The sequence below is a fragment of the Ochotona curzoniae genome, unplaced genomic scaffold, assembly GCF_017591425.1.
Source record: "Ochotona curzoniae isolate NIBS_2020 unplaced genomic scaffold, NIBS_Ocur_1.0 contig_2456, whole genome shotgun sequence".
Lineage (NCBI taxonomy): Eukaryota > Metazoa > Chordata > Mammalia > Lagomorpha > Ochotonidae > Ochotona > Ochotona curzoniae.
This window is the reverse complement of record NW_024465463.1, coordinates 100,122-126,985: the sequence shown is the minus strand read 5'-3', so window position 1 is coordinate 126,985 and position 26,864 is coordinate 100,122. Positions and strand designations below refer to the sequence as shown.

Sequence of the window (26,864 nt, the reverse complement as noted above, 5' to 3'; positions counted from 1 at the left end):
GGACAGAACCTGGGCCCGAGGCAGACAGGAGTCAGCGCAGTTTGGGGCCTCCCACATGGCTGGGCACAGGGCTCCTATGTCCAGCAGATGAACAATTTTCATTACCACCAACCGGTTCCTTCCTCGGGCTCTCGGGCCCCTCCCCATGGGGTCTGTGGTAGCGGTGGGGTGCTGGATTACTCCCTCGATAGGGCCTGAAGTCATTGGTGTCCACTGGAATCTTTCTCAAGTCCAGCTTAGCAGGTGTGCCGCCGGCCGGCGGCTCGGGGCAGCCTGTACAATGGGAGGGGTCTCTGGAGAGAGAAGAGGCGGGGCAGAGGCTGGCCCAGCACGTGGTTAGTCCAGGCTATCCCAAGCCCTGCGTTCCTCGCAGGACGCGGATCCTAGGAGCCTGGGAGCTTGCCCGGGTGGAGGTGAGGCCTCTGCGTCACCCGTCCCATGGCGTCACGCACATGGCGAGCTGACCTCCGTGTGGTCACCGCGCCGAAGGCAGTCAGGAGCCAGGTCCAGGCCGAGGACGTGTGTGACCCGGTGGGCAGGCGTGTCCGTGTCCTCAGTTCCCCGTGTAATGGTCCGTGGGCCGCCCGCGCGTGGGTCACAGGTGCACGGGCTGCACGTAGCTCCGCGGGAAGAAGCCCACGCGCCCGCAGGCTCGGCCCCGCCACCAGTGCGGGTCCGGGCGCTCCACAACTTCGATGATGTCCCCGCGGCGGAAGCTGAGCTGGGAGGGGTCTTGGGCAGAGAAATCAAACTGGGCCTGCACAAAGGAGGCGCGGGGCGACTGCTAGGGAGGGGCGGGCAGAGAGAGAGAGAGAAATAAGTTAGCGAGGACACCTGCAGGACGCGCTGCCTGCCCCCCACCCTCTCCCACCAAGGAAGTGATTTGCTGCAGCTGTGGGGAGGGGCGGTCTTGGGGCTGAACCCTAGCCAATTGCAAGTCCAGATTTGGGGCCCTCGGGCTTCAGGGGCCTATGGCTGCCCCTTGGATAGAAGGGACCCTCTCCTGGTGGTCTAGCTGGAGGCACAGGGCTAGTGGGTCCCTGTTTCTGCAACAGTAGGCCCCACAGGAATGTGCCTTGTCAAGGGTGGAGTGTGGAGGCCTGTGGACCCTCCCTCCCAAGGGGCTAGGGCCTGGCTTCCAGGTCTTGTCCTGTCCCAGCATCAGGCACCTGGACAGCAGGCTTCTGCGTGGTGCCCCGGGCCTGCCTGCTCTGCCTGGGTCACAGCTTTAAGCCTACATACCCTCCTCCTCCCCCAGGACTGCAGGTGGCAGGAGAGAGGGGGCAGGCCGTCATTAGCGGTTCTCTACCAAGTGAAGACTGAACCAACTCCTAGTCGTGCTCCCCAGGGTGGGTGAACTCAAGGACCCAGGCTGGAGCTGGGGTGCAGGGGAGCCCTTTTGGGGCCCCTAGCTCCACCCTGGCTTCCTGTTTACCCTGGCCTGGGCAGCAGCAAGCAGGTGTTCTGTGTGGGGAGGACCAGCTGCGCAGACGGGTCCCCAGGAGCTCACAGCTGACCATGGTTCACAGTGGTGACCGAGAACGCGCTGGATAAGGGCTGACCGTTGTTGGTTACTTAGTTCTCTCCCCAGGCCTCGGCCTTGCTCCCCCACATCCTCTGCAGAGCCCAAGTTCATTGTCATAAGATCTTGACCTTTCCGCCCCAGGCCCTGCCAACACCCCCTTTACTGGGAAGAAAGAGCATGTTGGGGCTAATAACCCTGTTGATGTTGACTGGTGTCGTCACCCTAATGAGACAGGGCTGATGAAAAGGCTGGGCGGCAAAATTGCTGTTATTGTGAGTTCCAGGGCTGACAGGTCCCCTCCCCCTCCACACACACACACCATGGGCATGGCCAGGCCCTCACCCACAGGCATGCATGTTGCCCCACACTACGCTCGAGGCCAGCCCCTCGGGGAACGCATACCAGGACTGAGCCTACTGGGCAGGAGGCCACGGATGAGTCATCGTTCGTCTCCAAGCCTCGGTTTACCCATCCAGGCAGTGGGAACGGTGAGGCTCCCAGAGTCCAGCTGGGTGACCCCGTCTTGGGAGGAGGTGGGGACTCAACAGGTGTCTCTCTGCAGTCCACAGCAAGCATGAGTGACCCCCTGCCATGCTCACCCAGCACTTACGGAGTGCCTACTGTATACACACACGACCCTGCCAGAATTCCCTTCCTCCCGTTTTGCTTTCCCTGACTCTGCTTGTCCCAGTTTGCAGCTTGGCCACCCGGGTAGGAAGCTCTGTCTCCGTGACACCGAGGGAGTGCTGGTGTGGGCATCTGTCCTATGGGGGTGGGGATGGGGAGGAGGAAGTGGCCCTAGCCCCCCCTCTGGCCCTGCTCACCTGCAGCAGCGGCTCCTCATCCCGCAGGAAGATCTGGCGCTTCTTGGCGATGGTCGTGGTGCGGTAGAAATCCACCAGCTCGTTGAGGGAGTTGAACTTCTCCTCCCAGAGGAAGTACTTCCCTGAGGCCTCGCGCAGTACCTTGAAGTGTTGTACTTGGTCCCCATAGCTAAGGGAGAGGATGCAGGATGAGACCCTGGCCCTGCACCTGTCCTCCTGCAGCCTCCCACAAGCTGGACCTTCCTGTGTGGGGGTTCCCTGTGGGCCAGGGTGTGTGTGGGAGACCCCACTGACCCACAGAGCACAACCCCGGGCAGTGCAAGATGCGGTTAAAGACGTACCGCTTTCTCCCCTGCTGGATGACCATAAGCAGGTGGCTTCATGTCTCTGAATCCTGTGTGTTCCCACTGATGACTGCTCCCTTACAGGAAAGCATTGCACACACTGCTGGCTGTGCCATCCTGGTGGCCTTGCCCGGCCTCAGACCCCAGCCAATCCTGCCATTACTCCTCTCCACCGTCCCAGGCCTAACTGCAGGGCTGCTGTGCCCTTCGTGCAAACAGGTGGCAGGGGTGGGAGGGGGAACTGAGACTGCGTGTGGAGCTGTCATCTCATGCAAGGCTGGGGCAGGGCCCCTCTGTGCTCCGGTATTCAGCTGTCACTCCATGCACTCCCTAATTGATTATCATTATTTAACAATGGAAATAATTACTCCAATTAAGGAGTGCACAATGCCTCAGATTGTATCCGTGCAGGTGCGTCTCTTGCTGCCTGTCGCTGCCTGGGCCCCTCTCCACCCCAGGAGGCCCCCTCTTGCTCCGGCTCACTGACCGCTCACTGACCGGCACTCTTTCCACTTCCTGTCAGCCAGGGTTTCCTGCTCTCCCGGGGGGCAGGAGGTGGCGTGTGCGGTGAGGGGAGGCCAGGGACAGGATGGGGGTGCTGGGGACGAGCAGGTGCCACTGTCAGGGCCAGGCAGGGCTGGTGAGGCACCTGGCAGCCGGTGGGGCTGAAAGTGGGCAAGCCTGGGCACCTGTGGTTAGGGCTGAGGGGTGATCAGATGACACATGAGACATATGAGCCACAGCTTGTCCACATCTGGGGCTTGGAGGAGCCCCGGCTGCCAATCCGGAGACTTGGTGATTCTGACATTGAAAGTCTGTTTTGGAGCTGGCTTTGTGGCATAGCAGCACTGGCAGCCTGTGTGGGTGCCTCTGTGGGTCCCAGCTGCTCTACTTCCAATACAGCTCGCTGCTAACACACCCGAGGAAGCAGCAGAGGATGGGTCCAGTCCTGGGACCCCTGCCAATGTGGGAGACCCTAAACAGCTTCTGGCTCCTGGCTGCAGCCTGGCCCAGGCCTGGCTGCTGCAGCCATGTGGGAACTGAACCAGCAGATGGAAGATCTGTTTCTCTCTCTCTTTGTAATGCTGCCTTCATATATGTATATAAAAAATAATTCTTTTGGGCCCGGCGCGGTGGCACAGTGGTTAAGGTCCTCGCCTTGCACGCCCAGGATCCCATATGGGCGCCGGTTCTATCCCGGCAGCCCTGCTTCCCTTCCAGCTCCCTGCCTGTGGCCCGGGAAAGCAGTGGAGGATGGCCCAAAGCTTTGGGACCCTGCACCCGCGTGGGAGACCCGGAAGAGGCTCCTGGCTTCGGATCGGCATAGCACCAGCCGTTGTGGTCACTTGGGGAGTGAATCATCGGACGGAAGATCTTCCTCTCTGTCTCTCCTCTCTGTATATCTGCCTTTCCAATTAAAAAAAAAATTCTTTTACTCTGGGCGGGTTGGGAGGAAGGTACACATGAGCCTGGGCCAGCCCGCCCCGCCCCTCAGTGTCCCTTCCTCTCAGTCTTGGGGCTGGGGTGCTGCTGGGTTAGAGGGTTCGTACAAAACGGATCAGACCCATATCAACGCAAGGTCACGGACAGCCCTCTGTATTGGGGAGGGGGGACCAGGTGAGAGTCTCCTGATGCTGCCAAGGGGTCCAGGACCCTGTCTCTTTCCATTTCAACACACAACACTGCCCTTGCCCACAGTCTAGCATGCCTAGGTAAAATGGCCCATCTCTGAGAGCTGCCCCAGGCCCCCTTAGCCAGAGCCACACGCCTCCTTGGGTCTCTTTAGCCCAAAGACACAAGGAGGCAGGATTAGCCCTCCAAAAGCCCAATCAGCTGTTGGCTTCCTCCCAGGGGTTCTGAGTGGGGGCTGGGGGTGGCTCCCAGCCCTCCAGGGGTCCTGCCTTCTGAGCTGGGGCTGAGCTGGGGTTGCAGGTGCACCTGGTAGCAGGGCATCCAGGGCTCAGGGTGGTGGGGGTGTTCAGCTCAACATGGAGCCCACCCTTCCTGTGGGCAGGACGTGTGTGTCCCACTCAGCCTTCCGGAGGCCACGCCCCCACCCCAGGGCAGCCTCTTGCGCCCCACCACTCCTTGGGGCCCTGCCCGGACGAACTTGGGAGTTTTACTGAACTTTGGCCCGGTACACAGTGAATAATGGCTGGCCTGAGTGAGAAGCTGAAAAGTGGGGAATCCTAGCTGCGACTGGGGCGTTGGGTGAACCCAGAGAAGAGCCAGAGGGGGCCCTGTAGGAGGAGACTGGGGACAGGCAGTCCCACCCTCTGCTCCAGGTCAGCGGCCAGAAGAGCAGGCAGTAGGCTTGAAGATTTCAGTCCCCAAAGACGATGACTTTGAGTGCTTTAGTGTTTGAAGCTCAGCTCCCATAACCTGGAAAGTCAACCCAGAATGATGGAGACAAGAGGAGGGCAAGCAGGAATTCTAGAACTTTCCAAGTGGCAGTCTGAGAATTCTCAGATCTGGGAACACGTGTTGCGGGGCACAGCAAGTCCCAGGTTTGTCTTCCCTCACGTGTGATGGGTTGGACTTGGTTTGAGGCTTTTGAGCATTGGATTTTAGTGCCCACTGCAGGTGGGAGGTGCTGCTGTGGCACAGCCCATAATGGGTGCTGGTTCAAGTCCCAGCTGCTCCACTTGTGAGGACGGCTCGTGTGTGTGTGTGTGTGTGTGTGTGTGTGTGTGTGTGTGTGTGTTGTGTTGTGTGTGCTGTATGCGTTGTAGCCATTTGGGGAGTGAACTAGCAGATGGATGATCTTTCTCTTAATCTCTCCCTCTGCCTTTCAAACAAATACAGAAGTGAGTGCCACGCCTAGGCATTAAATGACAGACTCAGGTGATGGGGGGGTGTCATAAGGAAGGAGCCCCCCCCCCCACCCCTGGACTCCCTGAGCTGAGGCACGGGGCACAAGAGAAAGATGAATGGTTCCTGTCTCAGTGGCAGCCCTGGGTTTCCTGGGTGAAGCACCAGCACAGAGGTGGGGGTGGGGAACTGCACGCCCTTAACCGTGTGGCTGCAGAGAGCTGAGTGCAGCGAGCCTGTGCCCACCCGTGTGTACGCGTGTCCATGCGTGTGTGAGCATGCGTGTCTGTCCGTGTGTATGCGTGCAGGTCTGTGTGTGTCTGTGATTTCAGCACACAGTCTTTGGCTGATTCCCAGGTTTACAGACCTGAGAGGAGAAGGCGGTGGGCTGCCCTGTCCATCCCTGGCCTGGCCATCAGTATCATGCAGTCCTGCCCCCTTCTCCTTCCCCAGCTGCCCTCGGAGGCCTGAATATCACCCTCCCCCCACAGCCGGCCCTGTCCTCTGCAGGCCTCCTCCCCACCCCCACTGCCACCCACAGGCCCAGGGCAGCTAAGCCTGGGTCCTAGTGGGACCCTGGGTGGGGGATATGAACAGCCTCTGCCTCGAGGTACGGAGGAGCAGGTCTGGCTGGGGCCTGTGCGCTGTGATGGGCACAACCCTGATACCTGGCCTGGTGCCTCCCATTCTTGCGGGGGGGGGGGAGGTCACTGAGCAGTCCTGGAGGTGCTTGCCCTGTGTGTGACCCCCACACCCGCCTCTGCAGGGGGAGGGGCTGGGCCAGGCCTCCTGGGCTGCCAGGAAAGGCCCAGGGTCCAAGTGCAGACTCTAAGGCTTCCAGCAGCAGCAGCAGCAGCAGCTGCCACAGCTGGTCTTGCCCAGCGGGTTTTTCTGGCCTGGTGGCGGTGGCAGCAGTAGCAGCAAAGGTGACAACAGAAGCCTCGGGAGGAAAAACAAGGCCCCAGGACTCCCCCAAAGCTGGGGTCTCCCCCAGGCCAGGGGTCCTGCCTGACCCCAGCCTGGCCATCTGTCCTGTAGCACACAGGAAGTTGAATGACTTGGACTGTGTGTGTACAGTGGCTGGAGACGGATTCCTACCGAGGCTCTGGGGCTCAGGGGGAAGTGGCCTGGGCCATGCTGGGCACTCGGTGACTGGCAGGGTCCCAGCTGCTGTGCCAGCTTGCCCTGGCTCCAGGACGCCTCTGCCATCCACGGAAAGGGAGCAAAGACACCGTTCTGGGGGACAGAGTGTCAGCCAGGGCTGTAGTCCACGTCCCACATGGTCTGGAGTGCAGGGTGGCCTCGCAAGCGAAGCCTGGCCTGCCCACGGCCTGCTGGCCACCAGCACACTGGGTGTTCTCTGGTGGTGGCGGAGGGAAGGAGGTGTGTGAGTGAGGGGGCGGGAGTGGGGACAGCCCTTTGTAAACTTGTAAAGTGCAGCTTGCCGCGGCCGGCCGCTGTTTCTCTGTGAGGCTGCACGAGGCCCATAAATCCCACCTCTGACAGCTTTATGGGGCTTGGCCTGTGCTTGTGGGAGATGCCAGGGTTCCCGAGAGCCGGCGAGGGCCAGGGGAGCTTGCCCACGTGGGGCTGCTGGGCCGTCACTGGCTGGCAGGATGCTGTCTCCGAGTCTGAGACGAGGGTCACACGACAGGTGCGGGGCCAAAGCCCCATCCTGTGCCACCCTCTTGTCTCTGACAGCCCCAGTCTTATGGGCCAGGACAGGCTGCCCCCAGCCCCCTGTGAGCCTGTCCTGTGGCCCCCAGGGAGAAATGTTACATAGTACAATTGTATGTGCTAATCATCTCCCATCCAAGTACTAACCAGGCCCGACCCTGCTTAGCTTCTGAGATCAGACGAGATCTGGTGCGTTCAGGGTGGTATGGCCACAGGCCTCCTCCTCTGGCCAGTCCCATCCAGGAACTCCCGGCTCTGCCTGGAGGAGAAACCCAGGGTCCAGCCTGCCCCCTGCTGCTCGCATGCACTAACTACATCCAACTGAACACAGGAAGCTTTTGTAGGTTCTGACCTTGCAGCACTTAGCAGGGACGCCTGGAGGCCACCTACCGGGGAGCCCTCTTACTGGGACACTTCCAGGTCCCTGTATGGCTAATATTCCCTCCTGGCCAACTTCTCCGTTGCTATTCAGACACCCAACGCTTCATACTCCACCTCTGGCTGTCTGCAATTCCTGCTGCTGGGACATTTTCTCCTCTCACTGTGCACCAAGTTCCTACTTGTCTTATGGGCCCCAGCTCAGACACGCCTCCTGCTGACTTGTGTCCACTGCCTTGGAACTTCCTCTCAGAGCCCTGCAGACGGCTGAGCCTATCTTCCCATCTCTTCCTGCCCAGCCCTCTCCTCGGCCCTGCTCTCTCTCTCTCTCTCTCTCTCTCTCTCTCTCTCTCTCTCTCTCTCACACACACACACACACACACACACACACACACACACGCAGCTGGGGCTCAAGACCCCTGGCAGGTGCAGCGCACTTCCACAGAGACGTCGGCAGAGGGCAGTGCAGCAACAGCAGCGGTGGCTTGGGGCCCCCCTGCTTTGCGGGGTGACCTCCCATGTCGGGTCTCATTCCAGGAGACTCTCCAAGATGGATCAGCCCGCCGGCCAGGCGCCGTTCCCAGGAAACGACCAGGCCCTTGGGAAAGCAGCCACTTCCTGCCGCTAGAGAAAAATGCAGGAGGGGCTCCCTGGGTCGGCAGGAGAGCTGGGACCTGGGCTGGGGCTGGGGGCCGGAGCAGCACCCTTGCCAGCATTCAGACAACCTCCCCCATTTCTCAGATCAAAACGTGCAGCCTGGTTCCTCCGGAAGAGAAGGAAGTGAGCTAGGCTGGAGGCCAGAGGTGAAGTGGGTGGGGTGGATCAGGAGCAGCCCCGGAGTGTGTGTGTGACTTTTGTGACACCAGCTCTGCCCCCAGAACTGCTTCCCACACTCCCAAGGCGCAGTGAGGGCGAGGGCCAGTTCGCAGGGCTGTCTGCGCATGCGCCGAACCTAGTGGCCATCAGGCCCCTGCCAAGCACACTGATGCTACACAGGCAGGGCCCATGCAGGGCTGGGCTGCAGCCCGGGACCTCACAAAGCCCTTGTGGCCTGCTGGAAGCCACCAGCTGTCCTATGTCAATCTGTCTCTGCTTCTTTTGTTTTGGGCCCCTCCAGCTCTGTGCCCCATGCACTGGAGTCTCACCCCCCAGTCCCAGCGTTAGGCAATGCACCCATCGGTGTATTTGTTGTTCCCCTGGAAAGCACAGGGTTGCTGACTGGGGGTCCAGCTGTCCCAGGGAAGTGGATGGACACCCGGCAGAGCTGAGCCACCCTGAGGCCCACCCCTGCCTTCCCTCCACGCCCCATCCTGCCTCCAGGACTCCGTGTCCAGCACCAGCTGTGTGCCAGCCTGTATGCCAATGCCCACGGCAACTGTTGAGAGCTGGTTGTCCCCACGGCACGTAGCCACGCCCTTTCTGGGGTCTGGGCGGTTCGGATGGGGCTACCTCCTCCGTCGGGCCCCCTGGCTTCCTTCCACATCCTTTGTGGAGCATTCCTTTCTCCTAGCTCCTGGCGTGTGGCTCAGAGCTCAGGAAATTGTCGTTGGGTTTACGTACCTGGACAATCCGCTCTGTCCGGGGGACTGACCCTCTAGCCCAGGTCATCTCTGCGACACTTCCCGCCCCTACCTCTTTCCTGCCACACTGGGACTCGAGTGTGTGTCCTGTCCCCGCACCATTCAGTCTGTGGACCCACGGACTCCTCGCCGTCATCATCTGTTTTACATGAGGAGGAAACAGGCCCCCCACAGAAGTGGGGTCACGGGCCAGGAAGCGCGGCCTGTCTGCTGCATATCCTGGCCACCTGCTGCCTGCGCCCCGCTGCCCCTGCCTCCCCCTGGAGACACGACCCAGCAGTCAGGAGCCCCCCAGGCCAGCCTCCTTCTAGTACAGCCCCATCACTGCTCTGGCAGCACCTGCCACCTCGGACGACTGCCACCTGTTCCTGCCATGCTGATTCCCTACCAGGTCTCCCTAGGCCCTGAGGCTCAGCTGGGACGCGGCCTCTTCTACCCCACGCAGGCCCCGGCTCACTTCACGGACACGGAGAACTCGCCCGGGGAGCTCTCGCTCTCGCGGATCAGGAAGGCTCCCAGCTGGTTCCGCTTCATCAGAATCTCTTCGGCCAGCTGCCGGGAAATCCTGCCGGAGTACCACCTGCAGGGAGAAGGCCTCTGAGGATGCTGGGGGAGGCCAGGCCCTCGCCAGCTGTTACCCTCCACTGCCACGAACTGGGCTCAGAACGTGCCCAGGCCTCATGACAAAGCAGTCCTGGGAATGAGGGAGAGGTGGCTGTACCCACTGTGCGGATGGGGAAACCAAGGCACAGAGAGGCGAAGGGAGTCAGCCAAGGTCGCACAGCCACCAAAGCGGCTGGGGGTGGGGACACAGCCCCAACGTTTTGGCTCCTGAGTCCAGCCGGTCCTGCCAGGCCAGGGCCCCTACCATGATGTACATGGGAGGACTGGGCTCTGATGTGAACAGCTCAGCCAGGTTCAGCCTAACCACGGAACATCATCTCCCGTGTGCCTTGCAACTGTGTCTTCATGAACTTTAACACATTTATTGATGAGAGAGACAGTGAGAGTCTGCAATAGCCAGGCCCGGGTCGGAAGGCAGGGACCCGACTGTGGAGCCGTCACGCTGCCTCCCAGAGTGTGTCTGAGCAGGAAGTGGGAGCGGGGACTTGAACCCTGGCACTCTCAGAGGGGATGCAGGGTAACTGTTCTCATTTCAGCGGTGGACTCTTCCAAGTCCACAAGCGGAAAATAAGGAGCAGGCCTTTAAGGGGAGCAGTTGAGACACCCCCATCCTGCATCACAGAGTGGGGGTTCCATTCCTGGCTGCCAGGCCCGACTCCAGCCAGACCCTGGCAGGCAGCACTGATGGCGGAGTTCCCAGCTGCTGGTGGCTTCAGGTGGGCCCAGCCCTGGCTCCCACAGGTATTTGAGAACTTTCTCTCTCTGTCCCTCTGTCTCTTACATAAAAGAAAATTCTGAGGGCCTTGGGGGCAAAAGGCTGGCTTCCAAGTTCTCTCTCTCCAAGTTCCTGAAGCCTCCCTCGTGGCTTTAGACCAACAATCTAGCTCCTCTTCCCCAATTCTGTGTGTCACCTTCCGTCGTGCTGTGGTCCCCGAGGGGCACCCTCCCTTCCTGTTTACCTCCTTGCTTGCTTCCCCTGGGAGGGAGGCCAGGGAAGTGGGTGCAGGAGTGGGGCGTCTGGGGGACCCCTGAGGCCGGTACCCTGCTGCCTGCATGAGACTGGAGGTCAGAGGTGAACAGGAGCCATGGCACGCCCAGCTGGGGTGACCAGGAACTGCTGTGAGCACCTCCACCAGGAAGCCCCCCAGGGTCAGCCCAGTGCATGGGAGTTTCCCCGGGGAGTTAGGTGTTTCTGTAGAACCCACAAAACCCCACAGGAGGCATCGGTGGGGGGTGTCCCAGTAGCAGTCTTTACAGGATATGTCCCCGATGGGGTTCTATGAGTGACAAACCCTTTGTGGGGCCATGCGCCTTGTGCTACCCCACACCCCGGTCTCACTCACATGGAAATTGAGCCCCTAGGAGCTGGCACAGCAAGTCCATGGCCTTGGAGCGTCCAGGTTCACAGCTGCTCCCACGGGCACCACCACAGCCTCCCCCCCCCCCACCTAGCAGCAGCCCTGTGTCACCTGCAGATAATGAGGACAGCCCCTTGGGAGATGAGCTCCCAGGGGTCTGGGTGTGGGGTTCCCTATTGCTACGTTCCCCTTCCTTGGGGAATTTCCCCTCAAACCTCCAGATCCAGTGCGCCATGCCCTTCCTCCAGGGAACCCTCCTTGAGGCCCCTCTGGCCTTGCAGTGGCTTAGATACATCATGGTCCATGTTGGAGATTGGGGTCTGCATTGCGCCTCTCCCAAGGGGCGGGTGGGCGGGTGGTGGGGTTGTCCAAGAATGCACCTGGGCAAGATCTCAGGCAGGTGGGCTGGCGGGGGACAGCGGCTGGCTCCAGTCCTGCTGTGTGCTGTGCACAGATGGCCAGAGCGGACTCCGGGGGCACCAGAGGCTGGAGCCCTCTAAGGCTCCCCAGTGCCCTCCAGGCATCTTGCCCTGTCCCCAGCAGGTGGAGACCTCTGCTGAGCCTTCCTAAGCAGCTTCAATCTTTACCAGGCTGTCTTTGGTCACCCAGACGGGTCTGCCTGGAGCCCTTTCCTTGGGCAACTCTGAGGGGCCCAGCAGGGATAGGGCAGGTCTGGACCCTGTCTCCGGAGAGGCTGGGAGATCCGGAGGGAGCCCCAGCAGGGAGGCGGGCTGGGGACCAGGGTGGGGGCGGGGGCCGTGCCCAGCTCAGGAAGCTGGAGGCGGTGGCACAGCATTGGAAATAGCTGCGTGAGAGGTAAAGAGGAAGCACCCCTCGGGCCTCACCCTGGCCCGCCCACACCTCCTTCCCCTGCCACCCACTGCTGCACGCACGCATGCGTCATCCCTGAGCTGTCATTGGCCTTCCTTTCCTAACAGCTCCACGGCCATCACCCCAAGCCCCCGCCCTGGGTTCTACCTTGTCGCTCTCGCCTCTGCTCTTCCCCGGGTCTGCTAGGCACACGTTTCACCTTGCAACTCCTGCACGTCCTTCAAAGCCTCAGCTGTCCCTGGTCAGTCCCTCAGTGCTGCCTCTCTGCCACAGTGCAGAGCTGTGCAGACCCCTCTGTGTCTCTGGCATCGCCCCCGCTGGCCTCCCTGGAGCCACGGCTGCTGTTGGGTGGCCTGCTGTGTCCTGTGGGTGGCCACAGGCATCTTTGAAGCAACGTCATCTGGTTTCAGACATGCTGAACTCTGTCTCCCTCAGTCACAGGACAGCCGTGCTGGTTGCCACCTGCTGACCCTGGCACAGCAGGTGCCAGGTCCCCAGCAGACCAAGGCCCACACGTGGCTCGCAATCCACCCTGGGCCCAGATGGCTCAGCCAACGTCCCGCTCTCCTGACAAGGGAGTGAGGTGTCCATGCGAGGTTCCATGTGCTGGGCCAGGCTGGAGCTGGGGTGGTGGGGAGCGAAGGGGAGCCCACAGAACCCCAGGACTGGGGGACAGAAGACACCTACGGGTGAGGCTTGACTCGAATGTAGTTTTTGGGCACAAATCCCTCGGCACCTCGGAGCTCTGCCTTGTACCAGTTCTGGTCGTCTTCCATGTTCAGGATCTGTGGAGAAAAGGGACACACAACTCTTGAGGCCCCAAGGAGTGACAGGTGTCACCTGCGTAGCTCCTGCATACCAGATCCCATGCGGGCTGACCTGCCACAGCGCCAGCCCCTTTGTCCACTCTGGATGACGGCTGGGGTGCCCTGCCGGGGTCTTCCCAAGACAAGGGACCCATAGGGGCAGGTTTCTCTCTTTCTTTAAAGGATCCCGGCCTCCCGTGGTAGGACAGCTGGGGAGCAGAGGGGCTTGGAGTCGAGGTTTTGGGCAGGTGGAGGTGGGCTCTTTGGCTCTGTCACCTAGACCTCCAGCTGCTCCTGACCCCGAGGCACCCATAAGTCCCGCAGATGGGCCCAGAGGAACTGAAAGTGCCCGAGTGGGTGTGGGGAGGCACCGCAGGTGAGTGACCAAGCATGCAAGCGAGAGGAGGAGCCAGCTGGGCCTGGGCAGAGGGGAACGCATGAAACTTGGGGTTCCTCTTCCATCCTCGTCCACCATCCCACGCAGCCCTCCAAAGTCTCTCTGACGCTGTGGCCCAGAGGGAGTGGGGTGTGGTGGGGAGGTGGGCCTTGGCCGAGGTCACATGGCCAGGAAGAGGCAGGCTGTGTGCTCAGTCAGGACTGAGGCCTGGGGTCTGAGTTGGGGGGGGGGGATGGGTGTCCTGGGCCACCAGCATGACCCCCACGCCATCCCCCATTTTTGGCCCTGTTGCTAAGCTTGGGCAGGCAGTTCTCCTGTCTGTTCTATAGCAGGCTCAGACGTCCGGGCAGTCCCAGGTGAGGGCTGGAGGTAAGGGTGGAGGATACTTATGGAGAGAACACTGGGTTGCTCAAGGCTTGCGGGCGTGCCGAGGCAGCCTTGATGCTTTGCTGAGTCCCTGGAATCGACTCCCACAGGCCTGGGTTGAGTCTCTCTTCCTTCCTGTCCCTGCAGCCTGGGGTAAGGTCAGCAACCCCAGAGGGAGCCGGAAGCAGGTGGCTGAATCAGGAAAACTATTGCTTTCAACACAAAATTCCTCCACTGCCACCTGCCACCCCAGCCTCGGGCACAGACGAGGCCCTGTGAGCTGCCTGCCACGACCACGGGCCGAATGCTGTGCTGGGGTCGGGGGCCCTGCTGTGACCCATGGGCAGCCCACACGGGACATAGCAGTGTCTTGGGGACTGAGATTGCCCCGGGAGTGTGACTGTAGCTTGTTTAGCCTAACCCTTGTCTTGCTTTGTCTCGCTTGTCATCTCCACTGAGACCCAGCAATGGTCTCGTTGGTTCTGCTTGCTGGGTTCTTGTTTGTTTATTTTCAGGCTTTTATTTAATTATTCACCTATTGTTTTTGAAAAGCAGATGTACAGAGAGAAGGAGAGGCACAGAGTGAGAAAGAGGTCCTCTATCTGCTAGTTCACTCCCCAGATGCCACAACAGCTGGACCTAGGCCAGTCTGAAGCCAGGAGCTTCTTCCAGGTCTCGCATGTGGGTGCAGGGGCGCAAGGACCTGGGCCGTCCTCTGCTGCTCTCCCAGGTCATAAGCAGTGAGCTGGATCAGCAGTAGAGTAGCTGGGTATAGATCTGGTGCCCATAGGAGATGCTGGCACCACATGCTGTGCCAGCCCCTATTGGCTGAGTTCTTACCATTGTTGCTATTCACAAACCTCCCCCAGCCACGACCTGGCTGCTGCCTGTGCGGAAGGAACCTCCAACAGCCCGGTTCAAGCCTGCTGTTCCGCCTCTGATCTAGCTCCTTCCAAACGTGTGTGGGGAAAGCTTGGCCTGCTGCCACCCCCATGAGAGACCCGGATGGAATTCCAAGCTCCTTGGCTTCCGTTTGATCCCGTCTTATTTGGGGAGTGAACCACCAGGTGGAAGATCTCTCACTGTGCATGTCCCTCTCTTTGTGACTTTGCCTTTCGAATAAATAGGTAAACCTTTACAAAAGGTCCATCAAAGGGCCCGGCGCGGTGGTGCAAGTGGTTAAGGTCTTCGCCTTGCACGCCCGGGATCCCATATGGGCGCTGGTTCTAATCCCGGCGGCCCCTCTTCCCATCCGGCTCCCTGCTTGTGGCCTGGGAAAGCAGTCGAGGACAGCCCAAGGCTTTGGGACCCTGCACCCGCGTGGGAGACCCGGAAGAGGCTCCTGGCTTCGGGTCGGCATAGCATCGGCCACTGCACTCACTTGGGGAGCGAATCATCGGACGGAAGATCTTCCTCTCTGTCTCTCCTCTCTGTATATCCGCCTTTCCAATAAAAAAAAAAAAAAAAAAAAAAAGGTCCATCAAAGTCTTAGGATTTAACCTTGACCTTGCACAACCCTGAGGCAATCTCACTGCCTCCTCAGGAATGCTTGCTTTTCTGTTCTGCAGAGCTCTTGCAAGAGGCAGAAAAAAAGAAAGAAGGAATGAAAGAAAGAAAGAGAGAAAGAAACCACGAATTCCTACCTACCTCCTGTGTCTTCCCCCACATTTGTCAGAATAGTGCTTTCTGGTTTTTTTTTTTTTTCCCTCTGTGTACAAATCCAGAGCATGGATAATCTGTTTCCCCACCACGAAACGAGCCTGGAGCATTGTCTGCGTATAAGCGAGTGGTGGTGTGGATGTGTTTACATTCTGCCACTCAGCGTTGCGTCCCGTGCGGTTCTGGGTCATTAATTAGGCACTCAGAAGCTGTCTGGCATTTTGCAGCATTTGAGTAGGAGGGTTCCGGCTCTCACCGGCATGCCCAAGAGGCTGCTGGCATTTTGCAGCATCTGGACTGAGAGCCCTGGCTCTCACCGACATGCACAGCCTCCCCACTGCTTGCTTTTTCTCTGGCACTGTCCTCCTCCAGCTCTGGCCAACTGGGTTCCTCCTGTGCACCAGGTGCGTGCTCAGCGTGGCCAGCGGGAGGAGGTGGGCAGCAGGGCTTGGGGCTGTCACTTCCCTGAGGATTTCCTGGGGGCCCAGCCTAGGTCCTGGGACACGCTGGGAGCTCCCTAAGTCCTTTTGAAAAAGTTACTTATCTGATTAGGAGGGAGGGACTCGGGCAGGGGTGGGTGAGATCTTATCCACTGGCTCACTTCCCAAACGGCCACCGGGGTCAGGGCTGGGCCAGGCTGATGGGTTCCCATGCGGGGAGACCCGCCAACTTGAGTCTTTACCTGCTCCCTCCTCAAGTCTGCACAGCAGGCAGCTGGGATCAACACTCTGGTATGGACAATACTGAGCCACCGGGTCAGACACCTGCTCCCCCAAGGCCTTGGTGCTGGAAGGTGTCTGGGTTACAGGGTGTAGCTGCCTTTCGGGTTGTCTACGTGTTTCCCAAATACACATCACAAGGCTCGTGTCCGTTGACCTGTTTGTGGCCTATACAGAAGAGTGTCCACTTCCCCACATCCTCAACCCCTTTTGGAGATTCTTGTTTACATAAAAATTTGCCGCAGGGGCCAGTTGTCAAGCCACCGCCTGCAATGCCATCATCTTATATGGGCACTGGTTCAAGTGTTGGTGGTTCCTCTTTCTATCCAGCTCCCTACTGACGTGTCTGGGAAAGCAGTGGAAGACAGCTCAAGTGCTTGGGACCCTGCTGCCATGCGGGCGACCTGGAAGGTTCCCAATGTCCTTATAGCAGAAGCTGAAAGTACCCCCGCCCCCCTTTTGAGTTCTGCTGACTTTCAAATAAATAAACCTTTTAACCCTGCAGCACAGGCAACCGTGACGCAATGCCATCACTGGGCTTTTGGGAATGTCAGCTCCAGGAAGCACTTAGAACCATGAAGCTTGGTCTGGGGCAGGTGTCCGAGGAGCTGTCTGCTGACAGAGCAGGGACGAGGCAGGCCTCTCACGGCCTCTTGTTCCTCCGTCAGTCCTTGAGCTTGAAACACCTGCCTCGTTTGGGCAGTTTCCACCGACATTTCTCCCTCTGCCTGCCCACCTGCCTTCTCTCTGCCGATATTCCCCACATTGGCAAGAGTCCGCTGTGCGCCCATCACTTGCCACTCCAGCCTGGGGCTTGCTGGGACAGGGGCTGCTCCCACTGTTTTGTCAGACAACACCTCTGTTCCATAGGAACTCCCCAGGAGTCAAGGTTAGTTGGCAGGGGGTGGTGGGAGGAAGACAGCATGCCACCGTTGCCTGAGGGCACCCCTACCCCACTGGGTTTTTTGGGAATATTTATTTTTTTAAGGCTTCCTCTCTCTTTCTCTGTCTTCCCATCCCCCACTTGCCTTTGTCTATGTCCAGTTCAGTCCTCTGAGCTGAGGTCACAGCCCCCTGCTGGCCCATTCCTTCCCACTCCCTAGACCTGCGTCTATAGACCAGAACACCCTCAGGCCGGCAGCCAAGCTCAAGGCGCTCAACAACGCGGGCCCTGGCTGCCCCGTCCTCCTGCCCAACCTGCCTCTGGCCCCAGCGCCTACATGTGCACGGGACCCAGAGTCAGCAGCTCGATGCCAGCGTCCTGGCACAGGGGAGGGGGAATTCCCCAAGGCCATGTGGCTACTCTTGTCCCCGGAGGCAGTTCTGCACACCCTAATCTGGTTGCTCAGGTTCCCGGACCAAAGGGATGCGGGTTCCCATTTGACTCCCTTTGCAGGCAAGTCACATCACCTTGCTGCCTGGGCCTTAATTTTAGTTGCCTGTGAAATGGGAGTGCTAACCCCCCACCTTTGTTCTCAGCAGCTTATTGGAGACAATGTTGCCGAGTTTGGAACCAGCCGCAAGAGTCCCTGTCCGTTTTGTGAGATAGTGAGGCTCCATGGTGGGACACAGAGGGAACTGTCCACTGCTCCAGGTGCCAGACTGAGGCCCGGGAAGGGGCAGCTCTGATGTCCAAGGTTGGGCAAAGGGGCATTGCCCAAACCCTCAGTCCGGCTCCTGGCTTCTAAGCAAGGATGCTTTGAGAGAGTGAGCGAGCGAGAGTTTTCATAGGCTCATGTGCCTGGATATCTTTGAGAGGCCATGGTGTTCACCAGAAGGGGCCCCAGACAAAAAGTGGATTGGAGTGGGAACATGGTTCTATTTTCCTGTTTTTCCAAACGCCTGGGAAGCTCACCTCTGACGCTTACAGCGTGGCTGCTTTGGCCCCACTGGGTTAGTGGCTTTTATTTTATTCTTTGCTTAGATGTTGTTCTCGCTCTTTCTCTCTCTCTCTGTCTCCCCCAGCCATCACCTTTTCAATTTGTTTCCTCCTGGGAAACTGAGGCACTATAGTGACGCCTTACATGTTTACAACGACCTTCTGCCTTCAGCTCAAGAAAACATCACCCATAGCCCCCATCCCCCTGGTGGGACCACTGAAGCTCAGAGGGAATAGACAGCCTGTCCGAGAAGTCAGGCCTGTCCGCCAGGGACCCGACTTTGCTTGGGGTGTCCCCCCCCCGGCCTCCAGCCCACCTACCTTCAGTGTGTCACCCTTGTGGAAGGCCAGCTCATCGCTCTCTGTGGCCTGAAAGCTGTACAGGGCCACGGACTCCATCCCGCTGTCCCTGGGCTCCGGCAGCTGGGCTCAGAGCGGGGCCCAGCAGCTTCCTGCTTCCTCCGTGGTGGAGGACCGGCTTCCTTTGTTTGACACTGAGACTGAAACTGCCCTTGACTGGGTTGGGTGAGGGGAGAGACAGGAAGCAGAGACGTGTCACAGAACGGGGAGCTCCCATGAGTTGGCCCACCCCACATCCCACCTCCAAGAGGCCAGGGCTGGCTCTCGGGGAGTTACCTCTGTGGTCTTGGGAGTGGGTCCCCCATGGTACCCATGCTGCAGATGGTAACATTGAGGTGTCTGGCTGGAGAAATGCCACAAAGGCATCTTGCTGTTGCTGCGGCCTCAGCGTTTCTAAGCCTGGACGCCTCTCATGATTCCCTGGTGTCAGCTGCCTCAATCCCAAGACTCTTGCCTGGCACTGAGGCGCCTCTGAACCCCTCCCCTGCACCACACACACACACACACACACACACACACACACACACACACACACACACACACGCACACATCGTTATTGCTCCTCTTCACCCTAAACCAATCCACAAACTCCACTGTCATCAGGGGCTCCGGCCTTTGCACCTGTGTCTCCTTACCACTCCTCCACCACCCAGAACACCCCTGGTAACCTCTCAATGCCTGCACTCAAAAGCGTCCTCCTCTGGTCCAAAATCTGGCCACCTTTGGCGGGAGGCACAGGAACATTTCTGGAAGTTTGCGGAAAAGGGCTGGGCAGGCATCTAGTGGTCAGGATGCCCAGTGCCTAGGTTCCCCTCCCGGCTCCAGCTTCCAGCTTCCAGCTTCCTGCCAGTGTGTGGGCCCAGGCAGGCAACAGGTGCTAGCTCAGGCCTGTGTCCCTGTGAGCCACATGGAGGACCTGGCTTTGATCCACCCAGCCTTGATCACTGAGGAGGGAGCTGGGCGTTGGGAATTCCTTTCTCCTCTTTCTTTCTGTCTCCCTTTCTGTCTCTCAAATGGATAAACAAAAATACTTTTTAAAGTTCATTTATATTTTAAAGGCACACACACACACACAGTGAGACCTTCCATCAGTTGTTTTACTCCCCAAATGGTCATAAAGGCTAGAGCTGAGCTGGTCTGAAGCCAGGGGCCTAGAACCTCATCTGGGTTTCCCACATGGGTAGCAGAGGCTCCAAGCACTTGGGCCATTTTGGCTGTTTTCTCAGGCGATCAACAGGGAGCTGGATCGGAGGTGGAACAGCTGGGACCTGAACCAGAACCCACATGGGATACTAGTACTGCAAGTAGAGTATCATCCGGTGGCTCCACTGAGCTGGTCCCTACAGTTTATTTTATTATTATTATTTTTTAAAGATTTATTATTATTTTTTTTATTGGAAAGGCAGATATACAGAGAGGAGAGACAGAGAGGAAGATCTTCTGTCTGATGAATCACTCCCCAAGTGAGCGCAACAGCCGATGCTATGCCAGTCCAAAGCCAGGAGCCTCTTCCGGGTCTCCCACGCGGGTGCAGGGTCCCAAAGCTTTGGACCGTCCTCTGCTGCTTTCCCGGGCCACAGGCAGGGAGCTGGATGGGAAATGGGCTGCGGGGGTAGAACTGGCGCCCATATGGGATCCTGGGGCGTGCAAGGCGAGGACCTTAACCACTGCGCCATCGCGCCGGGCCCCCTACAGTTTATTTTTGAAGACCACACATACACATTTATCACGAGCCTTTCAAAAAACCTTGCATGCTTGGGCCTTCAAATATCTTTTTCTGCGTTGAAACAAACTTACCCTTTCATTTCATTTCCACAAACTTCTTGAAATACCTTCATGTAACACATTTAATACAAATTGTAAAGATTTTTTTTTTTATCATTTAAAGCTACTACTCACAGATTTCAAAAACTTTTGCATCAAAATAAAGGTTTTAAAATCATTTTATTAATTTAATTGATTATGTTTATTTGAGAGAGAGAGAGAGACTCCAGCGATTCACTCTTCTAGTACCTTCCACGGCTGAGGTGGGGTAGCATCAAGCCTAGAGCCGTGAACTTAATCCAAGACCCTTCCGTGGGCAGCAGGAACGACACTGCTCAAGTGCCACCTGTTGTCGTCGTCTCCCGGGCGTGCACCTGCAGGAGGTGGGTGTCAGGAGTGCAGCCGGACTTAGACTCCACCCTGATGTGGGAGGTGGGCATGCCAGGGGTGTCTTAACCACTGTGCCAAATGAATAAATAAAAATAAAGCCACAAACTCATCTGTTAGGTCCATTTTCCCTTAAACTCCTTGATGCATATATAGCAAACATATATCAAACGTTATATTAGCTGTCAAGTATGTATTTGACAAGATATAGCAAGCATCGGTAACTAAGAAAATATATATGTATTTGCATTTATAGGAATCCCAATGCGTGTTTCTGAGCTTTTGGCGATGAGTTTCTAAAGCAGAGTGTGTCTGTAGTTTCGCATCTCCTTCCGCATCTGTGCAGACACAGATAATACAGCAGAACCATGAGCCCCATCAAGTGCAAGCCAGCGGCTGTAGGTCAGGAGGGTGCAGAATCCTGCCATTCTCATGATTGCATGAAGGGTTGATTCTTCTATATCAAAGGTGGAGATGAATGGCCATCTACAGTTATCTCAAAATAAAATATTGACTTCAAAACAAAACAAAAAATTGAGGAGGGATCGGGTGCTACCATGGGTCCAACTGTTGATCAACCGATTAGTGTCCCGGCTGCTCCACTTCCCATCCAGTTCCCTGCTAATGCCCTGGGAAGGCAGTGGAGGTTGGACCAGGTGTTTGGGTTCCTGCACCCACATGGGAGGCCTGGTTGGGGTTCTAGGCTCCTGGCTTCAGCCTGGCCCACCTCCTGGTGTTGCTGCCACTTGGGGACTGAACCAGAGGGTGGGAGATTTCTCTCTCTGCCTTCCGAGGTTGTAAACATGTACAGCTTTAAGAAAGAAATTGAGGAGAAAGAATAAGCGAACTGTCAGAAGCCGGTGGCCTGCTCTGGCTGTCCCTGGGCTGCTGAGCAGCAGGTAAGTTCCGCAGGCCTCCCCTGCTACCCTTCCCCCTGGCAGCCCTCCACCAGGGCGACAGGAAGTTATGCTGTGGGCTCCGGGCTCCTTCCGGCTCTGTCTCAGCTCAGGTTTCTAATCCTCAGAGACAGGGGAGGGGCGGAGGTGTTGGAGTTGATTCCTCCGTAGCCTGAGGAGACCTGAAGTCAAGGTGGGGGACCCTTTTAGGGACCGGGGTTGGGGTCTTGTGGCCCTGATGCCTGCTTTCTTTAATTTTTTTTTTTTTAAGACTTATTTTGTTTTTATTACAAAGTCAGATATACAGACAGGACGAGAGGCAGAGATAAAGATCTTCCGTCTGATGATTCACTCCCCAAGTGACCACAACGGCTGGTGCTGTGCCAATCTGGAGCCAGGAGCCAGGAACCTCCTTCAGGTCTCCCACACGGGTGTAGGGTCCCAAAGCTATGGGCCGTCCTCGACTGCTTTCCCAGGCCACAAAAGCAGGGAGCTGGATGGAAAGTGGAGCTGCTGGGACTAGAACCAGCGCCCATATGGGATCCCGGCGCGTTCAAGGTGAGGACTTTAGCTGCTAGGCCACAGTGCCAGGCCCTCTTTTAACTTTTAAGTTCATTTTATTCATTTATTTATTGGAAAGGCAGAGCGCACACACACACACACACACACACACACACACACACACACACACACACATGTCTTCCATCTGCTGGTTCACTCTACCCAATGACTGTAACAGCCAGTTCTGGGCCAGGCCAAAGCCAGGAGACAGCTCTGTCTAGCTCGCCCACGTGGGACGCAGGGACCCCAGGACTAGAGTCATTTGCTCTGCTGCCTTACCAGGGACATTAGCAAGGGAGTTAGATCGAATTTGCGGAGCTGGCACTCCGATATGGGATACTGGTATCCTAAGTGGTTACACCACCTGATGTACCATGATGCCAGCTTTGTTTTTCTAAAGTTATTTATTTACCGCTAAGCTGTGTCAGTGTGTGCGTAAGGCCCACAACCTGTCAGTCACCTGCCAGGGGGCAGCACTGAGCCTCCCTGCTGGGCTGAGCCAGGTTCTTGACCGAACAGTCTAAGCTGAGTGGCCTCAGCCCAGGGAATCCTTGGGCGGGGAGCTCGGGCTACGCTGGCTGAGAAATGTTCCAGTTATGGTGTGCAGGCTTGGGTGGAGCATAAATGCACCCCGATTCTCAGAGAGACCGGACGGTCACCCACAGCGGGAGTTGGGGGAGAGTCCCCCCCAACGGAGGACAATAGGAAGCCTGGAAGGGGGAGAGTTTAGGCAGTGGCAGCTGAGAAGACACCCCACCCCGTCCACCATGGAGGGCGCAGCTGAGTTTCCAAGGAAGGCCCCTCAAAAACCGCCAAAGGAGGAGCTGTCGAGGGCGCAGGTGGAGGTGCTGATTGCGAGGTCATGTCCTGGCTGCCCCCACTTCTGATGTCCTGGAGAGCAGTGCAGGATGGAACAAGTGCCTGCATCCCTGCCGCCCGAGAGAGCCCCCCGGATGAAGCTCCCGGCTTTGGCCTGGGCCAGTGCTGGCTGTCGTGGCCGTCTGGGGAGTGAACCACTGACGGAAGAACTCTGTCTCCTTCTCTGTGGCTTTCTTCTTTGTTTTTCATTTCAATATATTTCCTTCTTCCTGTTTTTCATGATACGGTTCCATAGGCACAGGGATCACCTCTCAACCACCTCCATCCCCCAGTCACCTCCCACCGTTTACTCCCATATTATTACAATAATATAGTCCCTCATCATCAGCCACACATCCAACATTCTGCTATTTAGTGTATCATGGTATTATAGAGACTGACATTCAAATAAGATAAATAGCTTTAAAAATCTTTTTTTTTTTTATAGGAGGCCGGCACCAGGCTTGGCAGAGCACCTGTCTGGGTATGTAGCCCCAAAGACCCCACACTTTAATGCCTGGGGCCTGTGGCGCTTCTCTTGCAGGAGGAGAGGATGGTGTGAGTGGGATTGAGTGAGCACGTTGAGAAGGGAGGGTTTCCTGGTTTATCTGGGTGGCTCTGAACAGCATCATACGTGTCCTTGCACACAGGATGAGGCAGCGGGATGGTGGGGGCGGGGGGAGAGAGAGCTGGGAGCCAGAAACCGCAGCCAGGTCTTCCAGCAGTGGGAGATACTTAGCCACTGGGCCAAGCGCCGGGAGATGGGAACCCCCCCCCCAAAGGAAGGAGTGTCCCGTTGGAGCAAAGAGGCTGTAGGGAGGGGGCACGGCCCAAGGAATGTGGGGGTACTGGTCTCCTTTAGAGGCTGTGGAACCAAGGGGACCAGCCCACAACTGGAGTTGAACCTCCCTGCAACTGGTGTAGGACGCAAACCGTGCCTGGGCCCCTCCCCCACTGCCTTTGATGGAGACTTAGTCAAGCGCCGGTTCCCCTTCTCAGAGTGCAGTTCCTCCGCCTTCACTTTGATGGTTTTTGGTCAACTCCTTGCCGAAGATGAAGTCACGGAAACAAGGGATGTCCCCAGGGTCTGAGCGACTTTGTGAAAACCCCATGTCGTCGTGACTCAGTGATTGCCTGATAGCCAACACTCTAACGTAGTAGGCTCGGCTCTGAGGTGCCGCCCGGGTACTGCAGATCCTGCTCAAATGCCAGGGACAGCCAGTCTAAGCCGCACCACACGCTAGCCTCCTGTGACTCAGTCATCTCAGAAACATCCCGAGCACCGTGGACCCACTGGAGAACCGCTCTGACCTAACTGCCTGTGGATCAAGCCGGTTCCTTGAAATCCACTGCACCTAAACCCTGAGGCGGGTCTGGGCATTGAGTGCCAGCTGCCTGACCCCTTGCTCTGCTCACTGGAAAAAGAAGTTCTTGCTTTCTTCCCCCAACCTGTGTGTTGGAGGGGATGAGGGTGGGTGTTCATTTCACTCCAGACTCTTGTGCAGAAGTATGCAAAGTGCTGACAGCTACAAAGTGCACGGAGTGATAAAATGTGTCTAAAAGTGAGTGCCCACATGAGCATGGGTTGTCCCACACCGGAAAAGACCTGTCTTGAGTAGGCAGTGGGTCAGAAGGTTGTCAGAAAGCAGAAGGGACAGAGGAGGAGGAGGGGGAGACACAGCTGTGATCTTTGGCAGAAGGGAGACAGAGAGAGCCCCTCCAAGTCTTTTGCCTCTTTTATGAGGTTGGGGGATAATGCCCCCAGACGCACATCTGGGAATTATTCGGCACCCATGATTTCCATGTGGAGACCAATATCCACATATCAATGGCACCTTCTCTTAGGTCCCAGGTGAAGCAGGTATATCCTAGGAAAGAGGATGCTTTGATTGACAAGTGGGAAGATGGGATTACGTGGGGCTTGTAACTTCCATTTTATCAGTCCTTGCTAGCTGCCTGCCTGCCTGTCCTGTATCCGGCAGATTTGAGGTTTTTTTTGTTTTGTTATCTGCTGCTGAGTTACAACGACCACAAAAGCAGGGGGGGGGGGAACCGTACTTTCATTCTCTGTTAAGATTTATTTATTTTTATTACAAAGTCAGATATACAGAGAGGAGGAGAGACGGAGAGGAAGATCTTCTGTTTTATGATTCACTCCCCAAGTGGCTGCTACGGCCTGTGCTGTGCCAATCCGAAGCCAGGAACCAGGAACCTCCTTCAGATCTCCCACACAGGTGCACGGCCCCAAGGCTTTGGGACTCCACTGCTTTCCCAGGCCACAAGCAGGGAGCTGGATGGAAAGTGGGGCTGCCGGGGTTAGAACTTGCGCCCATATGGGATCCTGGCGCATTCAAGGTGAGGACTTTAGCTGCTAGGCCACAGCACCGGGCCTGGAACTGTACTTTCAATGGAGTTCGGAGTTCAATGATTTTAGACTTGACCCTGGACAAGCCAGGAGCGTGAGTTGGGGACTCTGAATCATTAGAGATTGACTGAAACATCTGAGGCAGCCCCTCCTGAATTTCTAGGTTCTATCTCGGGATGGCAGGAAAGTGCTTGCCAGGGAAAGTTCCAATCAAAGTGGAAAGGCTCAGGTTGTCTTCCTTCATTCAAGAAACAACTAACTTTCTCTCTTCGACTCTCTCTCTTTCTCTCTTCTTCCTTCCTTCCAAATATTGATTTTTTTTTTAAAAGGCAATTGTCTAGAGATACAGAGACAGATCCAGAACTTTCATTTGCTTTATTCATTCTCAAATACCTGGGTCAAGCTGAAGCCAGGAACCCACAGCTCCATCTGGGTGTCCCACTTGGGTGGCAGGGACCCAAGCATTCAGGTGTCGTTTGCTGCCTCCCAGGTGTATTAGCGGGAAGCTGGATAGGAAGTATGGAGTAGCTGGGGTTCAACGAGGCATTCTGACATGAGATGCAGGCGTCTGAAACGGTGACATAAGCGATTGCATCCCAATGTGCTTGCCCCTCCCTGCAACCCACAAAAATGTTTCTGGAGCCTACAGTCTTGGCCAGCCTCTGTGTGAGGTTTTGTGCATGTAGCAAGTCTCCACCTTCAGAGATGAACTCTTGAGTCATAGGATGGGGAGGACTTGGAGGCCACTGGGACACAAGGAGTTCAGCACAAGTAGCTAACTCTGCAATAACGTGGAGGATTTTTACTGCCCGAGATCCCTGCTGGTCCCACTAACTTATGCTGCAGATAACCAGCTTCATATGCAAATGTCAAGGGGGGGGTCTCCTGCCTGTCTGGATCCACCTTCTCATAGTGGACAAGTGTCTTAGCATGTATCCAAGATGACCCCTCCCAAGAAACAGTTCTAAAGGCACTCTGCCTGCTGCCCCAGCAGGACTTCAGACACCCCTCACCTTCTATCCAAGGGGGCTGAACACTCCTTTCTCTAAAAAGATTTATTTACTTATTTGAAAGACTTAGGAAGGAATTGGGTAAAGAAAGGGAAAGATATGTCATCCATATACTGGCTCACTCTCCACATGGCTACAACAACCAGCGTTGGGCCAGGCCAAAGCCGGAAACCAGGAGCTGGGTGTCCCATGTGGGTGCAAGGCTCCAAGCGCTTGGGCCATTTTCTGTTGCCTTTCCAGATGCATTAGCAGGGAGCTGTATTGGAAGTGGAGCAGCCAGACTCGAATTGGTACCCACATGGAATGCTGGCGTTCCCGATGACGGCTTCACCCACTGCACCACAATGCCAAACCCCCACACTCACCCACTATTCTGTCCCTCCTGAAAGAAAATATTTTCTGCCTTAATCAGTCACTTCTGTTATGACCTCTGAACTGTACAAATCCTAAAACTGCACAGGTGTGAAGAGTCAGAGAGGGTGCTTCCTGGTCAAAAGTACTAAGTAGACAGGCATTTATAACCCCATAGTCCTCAGCATGAACTAAAAGGTAGAGAAAACGGCTACGGATACTTTTCCCCCTGCGACAGAGCTCTGTTCCTAAGCCCAGTGCAAGTTGAACAGGGCTGACCGGGAGCTGCACTTGTTGCAGCTGCCCGCCATGACCAGAGAGGACGGGGTCATATCTCCCCAGGCCCAACTCAGTTCTCGCTGAGTGCAGGGTGCATGGGTGCCACTGGAAAGCTCCCCAGTATTGAGAGTGGGACCATCCTAAACTGGGACATCTGATCTGAACAACCCCCCAAACTGCTGGAGGAGCGCCACAGACTCCTCCACCTTCTGAAGCAGGTCCCCTGGTGCAGAAAGCCAAGAACTGACATGGGGT

General features: G+C 57.0%; 1 protein-coding gene across 3 annotated transcripts; it reads right to left on the bottom strand.

Annotated features, from left to right (window-relative positions):
- Positions 1 to 495: 495 nt before the first annotated feature.
- On the bottom strand, positions 496 to 18,271 carry LOC121152439 (GRB2 related adaptor protein). 3 transcript variants are annotated; one of them, XM_040974494.1, is made up of 5 exons: positions 18,100 to 18,271; positions 12,640 to 12,737; positions 9,597 to 9,719; positions 2,350 to 2,518; positions 496 to 784 (listed from the first exon to the last, which is right to left on the bottom strand). In XM_040974494.1, the coding sequence occupies exons 1-5, from the start codon at positions 18,175 to 18,177 to the stop codon at positions 596 to 598; spliced, it is 657 nt and encodes a 218-aa protein (XP_040830428.1). In that variant the 5' UTR covers positions 18,178 to 18,271; the 3' UTR covers positions 496 to 595. The 3 variants fall into 3 exon arrangements, with proteins under 3 accessions (XP_040830428.1, XP_040830429.1, XP_040830430.1); XM_040974495.1 differs by having other exon boundaries at positions 496 to 781; XM_040974496.1 differs by lacking the exon at positions 9,597 to 9,719 and having other exon boundaries at positions 496 to 781.
- Positions 18,272 to 26,864: the final 8,593 nt, after the last annotated feature.